The sequence below is a fragment of the Hipposideros armiger genome, unplaced genomic scaffold (genome assembly GCF_001890085.2).
Source record: "Hipposideros armiger isolate ML-2016 unplaced genomic scaffold, ASM189008v1 scaffold_522, whole genome shotgun sequence".
Lineage (NCBI taxonomy): Eukaryota > Metazoa > Chordata > Mammalia > Chiroptera > Hipposideridae > Hipposideros > Hipposideros armiger.
Window position 1 is genome coordinate 222,479 of NW_017731872.1, and position 14,321 is coordinate 236,799.

The 14,321-nt window shown below is 38.5% G+C and overlaps 1 protein-coding gene across 6 annotated transcripts in view; it reads right to left on the bottom strand.

Annotated features, from left to right (window-relative positions):
- The window catches only part of PTPN2 (protein tyrosine phosphatase non-receptor type 2), a 98,238-nt gene that overhangs the window by 45,218 nt on the left and 38,699 nt on the right, over positions 1 to 14,321 (bottom strand). For 3 of the 6 annotated variants that reach the window (XM_019668261.1, XM_019668262.1, XM_019668260.1), the window contains exon 2: positions 13,047 to 13,137. The exons of 2 other annotated variants lie outside the window; for them this stretch is intronic. In XM_019668261.1, coding sequence (XP_019523806.1) covers positions 13,047 to 13,137 — 91 coding nt within the window. Of the gene's footprint in view, positions 1 to 13,046; positions 13,138 to 14,321 lie in introns of those variants that run through there. One more of the 6 variants, XM_019668266.1, reaches the window with a different exon arrangement.

The window sequence follows — 14,321 nt, forward strand, 5'->3', positions numbered from 1 at the left end:
AGGCTGCAGCTCCTGCTGTAGTGTGTTGCCATGGGCTACCGTGTGTAGCCAGCAGCCAGCGTGAGCGGCCAGCAACCTCAGTGAGCGGCCGTCCAGAAGCCGGCGACTGACCTGCCTCGCCCGGGGAAGAGTGCAGTGATGGTGCCAACTTGGGCCAGTGAAGCAATGTCCTCCACAACTAGACTGAAGAACAAAAGGACAACAACTTGTCTGTTCCCCTTCCCCTAAATCCCCAATTAAAAAAAAAAAAAAGTAATTCTTTTGTTTGATATTGTGGTGTTGGAAGGGAAGTGTTTTTCTTTATGGATTAGCTACTGTAACTAGAAAAATCAACCAAAATGGAAAACATAGTACAAGAAATGCCTTCCTAAAAGTAAAAGGATCATTTAGATTCTTGGTGCCTACAACCTGATAGGTACAAACAAACAAAATTAAACTGCTCTCAAACAGATGAGGCTAGATTTCCACAGTAACTACATTTCATTTTCTTCATTCCTCAATATATCTGCATTTAACTATAGTAGTCCCACTTATCTGTTTGGGATATGTTTCAAGTCCCCCCAGTGGGTGCCTGAAACTGCAGATAGTACTGAAGTCTATATATACTATGTCTTTTCCTATACATACACACCTACAGTAAAGTTTATTTTATAAAATAGGGACACTAAAAGATTAACAATAAAAACTAATGACAATAATAAATTGGAACAATTATAACAATACAGTGGGTAGCAACTACAGCATGAAGACACTGGACAAAAGGATGAGTCACTTCCTGGGTAAGGTGGAGAGGAATGGCACAAGATTTCATCAAGCTACTCAGGAGGGTGCACAATTTAAAATTTAGGAATTGTGTGTTTCTGGAATTTTACATTTAATATTTTCCAACCGAGGTTAACCATGGGTAACTGAAACCGCAAAGAAATCGTAAATAAGGGGGGAACTATTGTATATTTAAATAAATTTTTAGCACTTAGTGATAGATTAAATGCTAGAAATACCTAAATAGTTGGAATATTCCAATTCTTCAAAAGATAACTAAAGATGCTTCATTACTTGTGTTATAATAGTGTAAATATATTTCTAGCTTTTTAAAGTAAAAATCCTATAGATTTAGAATTTATGCTAATTGACATATGTGAAGTACAAAACTTTACCTTGTATCATTTTGATGGGAAAGGAGGAGAAGTGTGACACGGCAGAAAAAGCACATGCATAAGAAAAGAATTAACATTAACTTAGAACCCTAAATACACAACTGTCAGAAGCATATAACTGGATTATAAACTGAACACATTTGATATTTAACTTTGGAGGATACATTCTATTATAAGCTGCTTCACTCAAAGAAATCATACTAAGTATCCATTCTCTCCCTACTTTTAAACTAAAAAAAACCTGTTTACATTATGTCCCTATTAAAGAAAACATTAAATGGCTTTAGTTTCACACATCAATTCATTGGAGATGTTTCTGCTGGAGTGAACCCAAGACCTCTGTAAATATTACATGTCATTTGCTAACAGGAAAAACTAAGGTCTTGTTATAGTAAATTACTTACACTAGTGTTCTCGGAAAGATGATGTCAGCAAGCACTTTTTTTTTTTAAACAATCACTTTTTTTTTAACAGTTTAATTACCCTTTAACTGTTATATTATGTGAGATAGTAAGAAAGTCAGCTACCTAATTAATAAAAAATAAAGACCATATAGCTCCTAGATAACACACATCAGGAGAATAATGCATGTTTTCAGAATGTTACACATACCTAAAATTTAAGATCCACTAAAATATAACACAAAAGGAAATGTCTTTCCTCATGTTGTAATCGCAGAAAAGAACACAAACCCCAAAGGTTAATCATATCTATTGCACAAAAACAGAAAAAACCAATTTGGCCAACAGAAGCAAGAAGCCATAAAAAAAGAAAACCAAAAAAAACAAACAAACCGGGAAGTTCCTCTTCAGGGTGCTGGGAATTCAGTTATCCTCCATGCCATCATCTCAGGCCCTTCCACAGCTATGAAGGGAATAAGCCTAGAGAAAGACCTTCAGCAGTTTGTTTTTAAGAGTATTTGACACCCTGCCCATAGGACTTTGAATTTACTGTTATTTTCCCTCTAGCTTTAGAATCTATATCAGATGTCACACTGGAATCCCACAATGTTGAAGCGAAGGTCTATTCCTTGGAGCCTAGGATGTCTGACTAATGGGGAGCAGGGCGCTTGCTACCTGACATGGTCGTGCACAGCCTGGTCCCAGGCAGTGGCCCCTGCCTCTCTAACATTTATTGACATAGAGACAGTAGAAGCAAAGGAACACTGAATTTTCTCAGGAAAAAAAATATTTTTGAATTTTGTAAGCAGATAAGACTAAAAAAGGAAGGTTATCCTTTGGAAAACTCTAGCTATTTAGAACTACCTATAAATGTCTGCTGAACCTACTCGTATATTTTCTCCTCAGAACTGATTAAAAACAAAACTTTGAAACACCAACATCATTAGATATTTATTTTAATTCTTCTGTTCTATTAAGATGATTAATAAAACCTTAAAAAGTTTATTTTGAGTCATAAGAGAATCTGTGTAGACAAAAAACATAAGCAAGTTTCCCCTGTTAAATAAAACATCACTTTAAAACTATCTACAAAGATAGCTAGGTATACACATTTCAGGAATTTAAACTATCAAAGCTTTTTTATGAGAAACTGTGACTTTATGATTTATATTCTCTAGCAAAGATAACAAAAAGGAACAATGGCTCTTCTCCAATTAAGAATCACTTAGGGGCCGGCCGAGTGGCCCATTGGTTAAGAGTTGGCTTGGGAGCGCGAGCTCTGAGCAGCAGGGCCGCCAGTTCAGATCCCACATGGGCCAGTGACTCTGCACCTTCTACAGCTAAGATTGACCTGGAGCTGGGCTGCTGTGAGGCGATGGCATAGGCTGCAGTGGGGCTGCAGTGGGCTGCCATAAGCTGCTGTCCAATGGCCGGCGACTTGTCTGCCTCAGCCGGGAAGAGTGCAATGATCACAATACTAACATGGGCCAGTGAAGTGGCATCCTCCACAACTAGACTCAAGAACAAAAGGACAGCAACTTGTCTGTTCCCCTCCCCCGATTCCCCAATGCTATTCCCTCCCCCAATTCCCCAATAAAATCTTTAAATAAAAAAGAATCATTTAATATATGGGCTAAAATATCTGTGAGCGCGGACACAGGTCATCCCCTTACAACCTGAGAGTCAAAGGTCTCCTTTCCCTGACCCATTACTATCAGCCCAATACCTGTGAACTGTTCATTCCAAACCAAACGTTTGACTTCTGAGGTAAACACACACACACACACACACACACACACCACCCCCTGCTCCCCCCCTTACAAGCTTTCTTTCTTCTCTCCCAGTTTATTCTGCCTAGGAACCTCTAACATAAGATTATCAAAATGACAGAGTCCCATAACCTCTGGGCTATATAAGTAAGTCCCAAGGCTAACAGTGCTTTATGGTTATCTTCTTCTTTCCTATCTTTTAAAGGATCCAGCAAAGGGAGAAAAATGATGATAGTTCAAACTATATTGCACAATACACCACAAAAGCAACCCAACCACACTTCACAGGAGATCTTCTTTTTCAATATCTAATAACACCAACAGCAGAACTATATACTTTATTCTATGCTCTTAATTCTTGACACTGAGTGCATGAAGAAATGCAATACCCAGTAGAACTGTACCTCATAAGTTGGATAAAAATTAAACAAACTTCTGATGAAGAGTCCCTCACCTCCCACTCTCAAACAGTATGTTTTCAGAGAAATGGTTTCATCTGTCAAGAAATGACTAGTTATGGCCTGAGCTGACAACACAGATTTGCTTCCTCTTTCAATGCTGTTACACTATGCTTCCCCCGCCCCCCACCCCAACACCCCACTCCTTCGGTTTCACCTAGTTTATCATTATTGTAAAGACATTTCCTTTTGGAAAGTCTTCCAGGTCAAACAGGATGGAGGATTCGCATTCATCATAATCACCCTCAATAGGTTACACTAAGGCAAAGATCAAGAATAATTAACAAAAATTGGGCAAGGAGAAGACTGACTTCATCAATATAGCATTAACATAACATTTCTTCTCCTATTCTCAACCATGGGGGAAACAGTAAGTTTTTAAACACTGATGTCCATACTTCTATGGTACTTCCCTGCCAAGAACACAAAGCATTATATAGATACATCAACCCTACAAGTAAAATACTTACGGCAAAAATATGAATTTTCTCTCATAAATCAAGCAATGAGCCAAAAGCAAAGCTACAACTAAAACCGAAGTCGCCACAGAACTACCATATTAATGGAGAAGAAACAAAAACCTTAGTACACACATAGTATTAAAATTTCATTTGTTTGCTCTGCAAAGAAAATTTTATTTGATGAATGGTTCCTTTACTAATCACATAACCAAATACGACCACTATATAGGATTGTTTATTTAGTGCCTGTGATGAGTCAGGTACTTGATGACACACCTTACTGACCCTTCTCAATCCTCACAACTCTATGAAGTTGATATTATCATGTTCATTTTACTGACACTCAGGGAAGTCATTACCCTAACATAACACACTAGAGAAGCACAAGAGAAGATTCAAACCTAGATTTGTGCGACTTAAGAGACATATTTCCCATACTACCTGGTCTCTCTTGGATACATCCAAGTTGGTTCCTTTATCATCTTTTCCGCACACCCTGAGCTCCTGTATTTCCTTTCACACTGTTCTTCACCTCAGGTATGATATCCATCTTCATCTCTTGTCACACAAATCTCACTTCTTTGAAGATCCAACCTATGACCTAATTTCTCTATACAGCTGTACTCTTTGATGGAACCCCCACCATGATGGTCTGTTCTTTACATTTAATACCTTCAACACTCACATACAATTTTCATTTAACAAATATATTTTGAGAGCCAGGCAACAGGGACATAAAGACATCATTTGTTTAAAGCTTTTTACAAGAAAAAAAAATCTATTAAGTAATAACTCCTACTACTGTACTTGGCTGCATTATGTCTTGTGGGAAGAAAGTTAACAAACTGATGCCTGCCTGAGTAGGCCTAGTGAAATGAGCAGGCTTTGCTACCTAGGTGAAAGAACGGATAAATTCTAGCAGAAGGAGCACACATAAAGAGGAATGAAAGGAAATGGCAGATCATGAAGGACTGGCAAATTCAGAAAGGCTGACGAGCTGGGTAGACAAGAGAGAGGTCCCAAAACATGTTGAGGCTGGGCTCTGAAGGACCTTGTGTGTTGTGCTGCAGGCACAGGCAAGCTCAATGAAGCTCTCTATAGGACTGACACAAGCACGTTTGACTTTCAAGAAAATAACTACTAGCAGAATAGAGGATAGACTGAAACAAGGAGGAAGACAACTTAATACACTGATGCACTAACAGTTTAATGAAGAAGTGATGAGCACTGAACCAAGCAGTGGCAGTGAGAATGGAAAGCATTACTAACAAACAATTTCCCAGATACACACCATCATGGACTTGCTAATAAAGTGTATGTTGTTTTGGAGTCATCTGGTAGGTGCAGCCTTTTACAAACAATAGGTTGACTGTTTTTGATGACTTCAATCTTTCAATCCATCATGATTTCAAGTTCCTAAACTTGATAGGACAATGTCAACTGTTTAAATTGTTTCCATACATCTTCACACTAAAAAGGGCCTCTTTAATCTACCCCAAGAGTCTCTGCAATGGAAAGAACACCTAGGAAGTATCCTTATAAAATAGGTAAAATTTATTAATGTAGTTTGTAACATGGACACTTTTCCTCTTTGTAGAGTGTATAAAATAAGACATACTAAGCTTCAGCTTAATATAATCATTAAGCATCTCACCATTCTCCTCAAAACTCAGAATCTCTCCTTCGAGGGGAGATAGAATCTAAAAAATTGAGGGTAGAGGGAATTGGGGGAAAAGACAGTTACTTTCCTTACATCCAAAAGTCCATGAGACACCATGCAAACCAAATATTTATTTAATATCTTCTACTTTCCAGGCACTGTTCTAGTCACTTGGAACCCATCCATACCTTTGTGGAACTTACTTTCTTGGAAAGGGGGATAACAATAAGCAAAACAACTAAGTAGATTATATGTTATACAGTTATAAATGCTATGAGAAAAAAAAGCGCAGAGTTGAGTTGTGCAGGGAAGGTGGGCAGGTTGCAATTCTAAATAGGATGGTCAGGGTGGGCCTTATTGAGACACTGACATTTTAAGCAAAGATTTGGAGGAGGTCAATCATATGGATATGCACTGAGAAGAGTGAATGCCCTAAGGTAGGTAGGTATGTGTCTAAAGTGTCTGAGGGACACAAAGAATATGGTTTGAGCCCAGTGAACAAAAAAAAGGGAGAAGCAGCCTGCAATTTAGGTTCAGAGTTGAAAAATTCTATCCTGATTCATTAGTCTTGCGACCTAAATTTGACTATCAGAGAAAAGGATTTCTACTTTCATTTTCTGATAGTGCCTACTTAGTACAGTGTCGTAACGATTTAGGTTGGCAAATGTTCGAGCATTGCTTATATAATGAAAATTTTCATAACCAAATAGTTAAGCTATGGTACAATTTTATCAGAATGACAAATCACTATTAAACATTCTGAAACATAAGCAGGATATGAAACTATGTTAACTGATTTGAATAGTAAACTATTTCAGCAAAAAAGAAGAGTAAACTAATCAGCAAAAAAGAAAAGAAGCTTCAGGAATTTTTAGTATAGATAACTGGAATCCTGTGGTACAAATGAAAGAAAATGGGTGAGGAGAGGCTAAAGGGGCCTAAAGATGTGGGTTCTGATGTCTGTTCTGGCTTTACGAGCCTACGTGACTACAGACACAGAAAAGAGTTAACCGAAAAACATTATTAGTATCCATGCTACTTAGACACTACAACCTGTGATAATAGCCAAGTCACTAGTGCTCCTGGGGTCTCAGGTTTCTTGCCTGAAAAATAAAATGGCTAGACTGGATCCGTCCTTCTCAATTATTTTCACTGACTGACCCTCATTAATACGCTAAAAGTATCAAGTGCAAAATACCTGTAAAAGTCGTATTTTATTTTTAAAATTTACAGGAATTTAAAAATTCTACTTCATTATGTATCAGTATTTTAATACATAAACAGCCAACCTACCCCACCGTCTCCCAATCCTGAGTATAACTGATGGTCCTGTAAGATGTGCCATGTTTTCCCCATGACTTTAAGTACCCTCCCAGCACATTGCTGATCCTCCCTCCAGTTTCCAGTATAAGTACTCTACAGGAGAGCTTCCCAAGTGATGAGCTAAGGCTACACTACGGGCCTGTGTTAAAGCCTACTGTTAAGGCAAGATTTTGATCCACTCAGTCGATCTGCAGCCTTCTTTGCTAGGGTTAAGCTCTTTGTGACCAGAGAGCATCATGTTCACATTGTATTCCCACTGCCTAGCGCAGGGCCCTGCCCAGTACCCAATTCAAGAACCGAGTGGCTCAGTTGGTTAAGAGCTTGCTTGGGAGCACCAGCTCTGAGCGGCAGGGCCGCGGTTCGGATCCCACATTAAGGGCCAGTGATGCTGCGCCCTCTACAGCTAAGATGATGAACAACAGCTCCACCTGGAGCTGGGCTGCTGTGAGTCGCCAGCGATGGCGTAGGCTGCAGTGGGGCTGCAATGGGCTGCCATGAGCTACATGAGTGGCTGGCAGCCAGCGTGAGCGGCCGGCAGCCAGCAAGGGCTGCCGTGAGTGGCCGACCAGTGACCGGCAACCGATTGCCTCACCTGGGAAGAGCACAATGATTATACCAACATGGGCCAGTGAAGCGATGTCCTCCACAACTAGACTGAAGAACAAAGCAGTGATTTGTCTACCTGTCTGTTCTCCTTCCCCGATTCCCCAACGCTGCTCCTTTCCAATTCCCCAATAAAATCTTTAAAAAAAAAAATAAGGCTATCAAATGAGACCAGGAAAGACTCTGGTATAACCCACAGACCTTGTTTCAATTTCCTGTTTTACAGGTACTCATCTATGTGGATATGTGCACTTGTAGGCATTTTATCATGTGTAGATTCATGCAACCAACACAATCAAGTTACAGACCTGTTCTATCACCACAAAGATCCTCTGTGCTCGCCCTTTAGTCACCACACTCTTCCCCTAACACCTCTACAATTCTCCACCTCTACAATTTTATCATTCCAAGAATGCTATATAAATGGAATCATACAGTATGTAACATTTAAAGATTGCATTTTTTTACTTAGCATGAGTCCTTTGAGATCAATCTAAGTTGTTGCATATGTCAACAGTTTCTTTCTTTATTGAGGAGTACTGTATTCTATGGTATGATATACCACAGTTTGTTAACCACTTACCCACTGAAAGACATTTGAGTTGTTTCCAATTTGGGGCTATTACCAACAAAGCTGTACACATATCTGTGTGGACATAAAGTTGTAATTCTCTGTGATAAATGTCCAGGAGTGCAACAGCTGGGTTGTATATGGTAAGTCTATGTTTAGTGTTTGAAGAAACTGCCGAACTATTTTTCAGAGTGGCCATACCATTTTAAGTTCTCACTAGTCTTATCATGTATGATGAGATAGTTTCTCTGCATCCTCAAATCCTTCTGTGAGTACTGTCGTCTCATTATTTTAGCTGTTTTAGTAGGTGTGTAGTGATCTCTCACCATCAAGTTTTTAATTTGCATTTCCCTAGCAGTTAATATTTCCCCAATGGTTAATGATGTTTTTCATATGCCTATGTACTTATCTGCCATTTGTGTTCATAATCTTTTGCCCATTTCCTAATTGGCCTATTTAGGTTTTGTTTTTTTTAAAGATTTCATTGGGGAATCGGGGAAGGGGAACAGACAAGTTGCTGTTCTTTTGTTCTTCAGTCTAGTTGTGGAGGATGTCGCTTCACTAGCCCCTGTTGGTATTATCATTGCAGTTTTCCTGGGTGAGGCAGATGAGTCACTGGCCTCTGGACGGCCACTCACGGCAGCGCTTGGCAGCTCACACCGGCTGCTGGCTGCTCACGGTAGTTTATGGCAGCCCACTGCAGCAGGGGCTGCAGCCTACGCCGTTGATGGCGGCTCATGGCAGCCCAGCTCCAGGTCGAGCTGTTGTTCACCATTTTAGCTGCAGAGGGCAGTGTCACTGGCCCTCATGTGGATCCGAACTGGGGCCCTGCTGCTCAGAGCTGGCGTCCTAAGCCAGCTCTTAACCAACGTGCCACTCAGCCGGCCCTGTTTGGGTTTTTTTACTATTCAATTTTGAGAGTTCTATATTATTCTACATGAGTTCTTTGGGGTTTATAAATATTTTCTCCTTGTGTTTTCATCCTCTTAACAGGATCTTTTCACAGAGCAGAAGTTTTTAATTTTGGTTTAGTCCAATTTATTGATTTTTTTTCTTTTATGAATTGTGCTTTTGGTGTAATGTTAGGAACTCTTCACCTAGCCTTAGGTCCTGAATTTTCTCCTATTTGCTTCTACAAGTTTTATACTTGATATTTTCCGTAAGTCTATGATCCACTTTAAGTTAATTTTTGTATGGTGTGAGGTTTATGTTCAGATTCATTTTTCCCCTGAAGATGTCCAGTTGCTCCAATACCAACTATTGAAAAGGTTATCTTTCTACCATTAAAATGCTTTGCACCTTTGTAAAAAAATCAGTTCACTGTACTTGTGTGGGTCTATTTCTGGGTTCTCTATTCTGTTTCACCAATCTATGTTTTTATCCCTCTACCAACACCAAACTGTCTTAATAACTATGATTATACAATACAGTTGACCCTTGAACAATGTGGGGGTTAGGGGTGCCGATCCTCCCTGCTCAGTCAAAAATCTGCATATAACTTTCGACTCCCCCCAAACTTAACTACTAATAATAGCCTACTGTTGACCAAAGCCTTATCGATAACATAAACGATTAACACATATTTTGCACAAGCATTATATATTGTATTCTTACAAAAAAGTAAGCTAGGGAAAAGAAAATGTTAAGAAAAACATAGGGAGGGCCGGCCAAGTGGTGCGGTGGTTAAGAGCTGGCTTGGGACGCCAGCTTGGGCAGCAGGGCCCTGTTTCGGATCCCACATATGAGGGCCAGTGACACTGCCCTCTGCAGCTAAGCTGGTAAACGGCAACTTGACCTGGGGCTGGGCTGCCGTGGGTCGCCGGAGACAGCATAGGCTGCAGTCCCCTGCTGCAGTGGGCTGCCATAAGCTACCGTGTGTAGCCGGCAGCCAGCGTGAGTGGCCAGCAGCCACCGTGAGCGGCCATCCAGAAGCCAGTGACTGATCTGCCTCTCCCAGGAAGAGCGCAATGATGGCGCCAGCTTGGGCCAGTGAAGCAATATCCTCCACAACTACAGACTGAAGAACAAAAGGACAGCAACTTGTCTGTTCCCCTCCCCCAATTCCCCCAATAAAATCTTAAAAAAAAAAAAAGTTATTACAGTGGCCGGCCAAGTGGCTCAGTTGGTTAAGAGCTCGCTCAAGAGTGCAAACTCTGAGCAAGAGGGTCGCCGGTTTGATTCCCAGCCTGAGCGAAGCTGCCAACAGGTGGCAGGATGGCTAAACTAAAAAAAATAAAATAAAATAAAAGTTATTACAGAAATTATTCATGTTTCCAAGTTTAAAAAAATTCTCTTCATTCAACAATAAAATTTTAAATTATTTATTCTGAGCAACTCCTCAAATAACTAAAAGTTCACAAATGCCAGAAATAACCAGATCATTTGTGAGGTAATTAAAACATATAGCCACAGAGTAAACAGAACTGAAATGTAACTAATCCTAGATTGAACCTGACAAATACATCAGTTCTGATTTGTAAAAATTCCTTCATTTACATCAATTTGATAAAACTAATGAGGGGATGCAAATGTAGCTAATCACAATCAACGATTGCAATTACAACAGATATGTAAAAATTAAAGGCAACACGGGGTTGAAGGATAGAGTAAAGGAGCAAGATGGCTGTGGCTATTCAAGAGTAGTAGGAGGGACCTTGTGATAGAACCATTCCACTGGTCTATATTCGGACTGTGAGGAGATCACACAAATCTATTGGGTGGTCGGAAAAGTCATGATGTATTTTTTCTATGTTTTTCGTTACAAAACTGCGTCATGACTTTTCCGACAATACACATGTGATATAACTGCACTGAACTAAACACATCCACAAATGAGTGCATGTAAAACTGGATGGATTGTATCAAGGTCAATCTTCTGGTCATGTACCTTACTATAGTTATCCAAGATGCTACCACTGGGGAAAACTGAATGAAGGGTATACAAGATCTCAGTATTATTTCTTACAACTACACGCAAATCTACAATTATCAAAATAAAAAGGGTTTCTTTTTAATTAAAAGAAACAAAGCAAGGTGTACAACTGGAAAATACTGTCTCAAAACTCAGGGCAAACACTAGAGAATCAGTCTGTCTAGCTCAGCGATTCTCAACCAGAAATTTGGGGTGGAGGGTGGTGGAAGGGTACCTAAGTGTTAGAACTACTGCCCATACCTCCATACCCATACCCTGAACACACACCTACACCAGAACTGTTGCCATGCTGAGCCACAGGTTTCAGAAGAAATTTGTCATATCTTCAAGTGTGCTGCAACTGAAAAAGAATGGAAAACCACTCTCGTCTAGCTACTTATCTTTACAAACACTTCTAATTGGCAAGGAAAAAAGCAAGTAAGATAAACCTAATATTTAATAAGCAATTTATAATAAACATGAAATATATTAAGAGATTACTTCTCATTTGATTTGTCCAAAATCAGCCAATACACTGTTCTTGTAAATGTAGTCAACATAAAGAAAACCATTTTGCTCATACAAAAATAAAAGTATGCACTTTTTCCCTGGTAACTGATAGATTTTCAGTGGTATATCCATACCCACCTAACAAGGAATACAATGTCTATGAAGGTATAGTCTGTGGCCTTGAGCAGAGTTAAGATTATTCAGCCAATACAAGAGGCCTTGGTACCTAGCACAATACCCTCATCAGCTAGAGGAAAAAACCATGAATGAGCAGAAACCAAAATGCAACAGATTCAATGTTTATAAAACAGTTTCTATTAACAAGTAGCCCCAAAGAGATGTTTAGCCCACTAAAATCAAACATGGGGAAACATTTTGGAGTTGTAAGACAGCCCAATTTAATATCTGAACAAGTGGTATCAATTAGAACAAAAAAAAAAATCACCTCATGAACATATTTTAAAAACCCTGATATTACAATTATTCACCAAATTGTGTGCGCATGTGTGTGTACACAGGAATCTAAAGGGGAACTGTTACATAAAAGAATGGCATATCAAAGGCACTATCACTGCCATTTGAAAAGACTGTTTATGATAGGAAAATGTTTACAGTGTACTGCTAAGTAGGAAAAGAGCTACAAATTAGTATGTGTAAGATTCTAATTTTGAATTTATGTATATAAATTTACACTAATACAGAAAAAAATATCAAAAAAATATAAACCCAAAAATTTTTATTTGTTTTTAAATTGTGGGGTTTTTTTCCTTTATACATTTCTATGTTTTAAAAGTAACAGTAAGCACATACTATTTTTGTAATATTGGAGAAAAGAAACAATATAACAATAAATATTTTAAGTAATATTAATAAAGGCTATGAAATAATGTGAAAAGCAAGCATATATATATATATATATAAAACTACACATACACACATACATGATTACAATTATTTTAAAAGAAAAATTATACATAAGAAAAAAACTGGTAGGAAATACATCAAACTAATAGCTGTGTGGATGAAATAACTACAATTTTTTTTCCTTCTACTATTCTATGCCTTGAAATTTTTCTTTCAAGAATGTGTATTATGTTAATATGAAAAAAAATTACCGTACTTATTAACCCTGACCCCAAACCTTTTTTTTTCACGGTATCTATCCTGCCTCCTGAAATAAACCAACAAACGTACATATGCACACAAACCCACAGGTACTTACATGGGCTTACATCTCTGTATCTGTTTCGATTTCTGTTTTCTGGAAACTTGGCCACTCTATGAGGATAGTCATGGGATTCATTGCGAATTTCCTTAAAGTAACAAAAATATATTTCAATATTCCTCTTAAATTTTATATAGCAAAACAGATACTTTCCCAGCCAGTATAAAATAACATTTATTGAGCACTTATGATATGCCAAATACTATGCAAAACATACTATCTACTTTATCTCAGTCAATTCTCACAACACCAATAGGAACGATTACTTTCCCCATTTTATACATGAGGTATGATAGGCTTTGAGAGGTTAAACAATCTGACAAGAGTCACACAGCTAATAAGTGGCAGACCCTAGGACTGAACCGAGGTCCTTCAGGCACCAAAGTCTCTGCTCTTGATATATTTATCTACTGCCATTCTATATTCAACACATACAAGCAACATTAAACACTTTGTATAACAACATTAATGCAATGGAGGTACACATCATACTCAAATTTCTGACTAAATTCTCTTAATAATATCTACCTATATTTTAGAATTTCTCTCTTAAAAGTTTAACCTATTTCTTCAGCTTCATGCCATATAACTTTTACTTTATTTTGAGGCCAGAAATATCCTCAAATTTTATTTCTAGAGTTATAAATATTTAGCAACAACCATAGGCCTGAGGGCTCATTTTAAGACCCTTATGAAAAAAAACAACAAAAAGACCCTTATGGTTCTCTGTATTCCACTAGAGAAATTCTGTGAGGGTATGCCTGACTAGGCACTCAGCTACTTAGTGTATACAACATGGCCAGGTTTTTTCTCCCACATGAAATATAATTCTAAGAATTCAGGTAAACACAGAAACAAAACCAAAAAAAAGTATGCGTTAACAGCAACAATTTGGGCTCTTGCTAATAATACTACCACATGTGAGAAAAAGCATTTTCAAAGTTAAGCACCAGATATAAATTAAGCATAAATAAACTATTCAAGTCATTTCTTACTGAATGCCCTTACTATGGGGTTCCGCACCTCTTGCCTGCCACCACCTGTACCAGTCCTAGAATGGTAACTTTCTAATTCATGTTTTTACCCATTGGGCTTTCCAAGATGTAAGAGAAGGGGACAGACGACCTCTCTCTCAATGGGAGGAATCCCATTCACATTTTACAAAGAGCAAGTGGGATGCAACATATGTTGGTACAGTCATTTTGGAAAATGCAATCTGCCACATACAAACAGAAACACACATTGTACACACATTACAATTGCTGCTGTTGA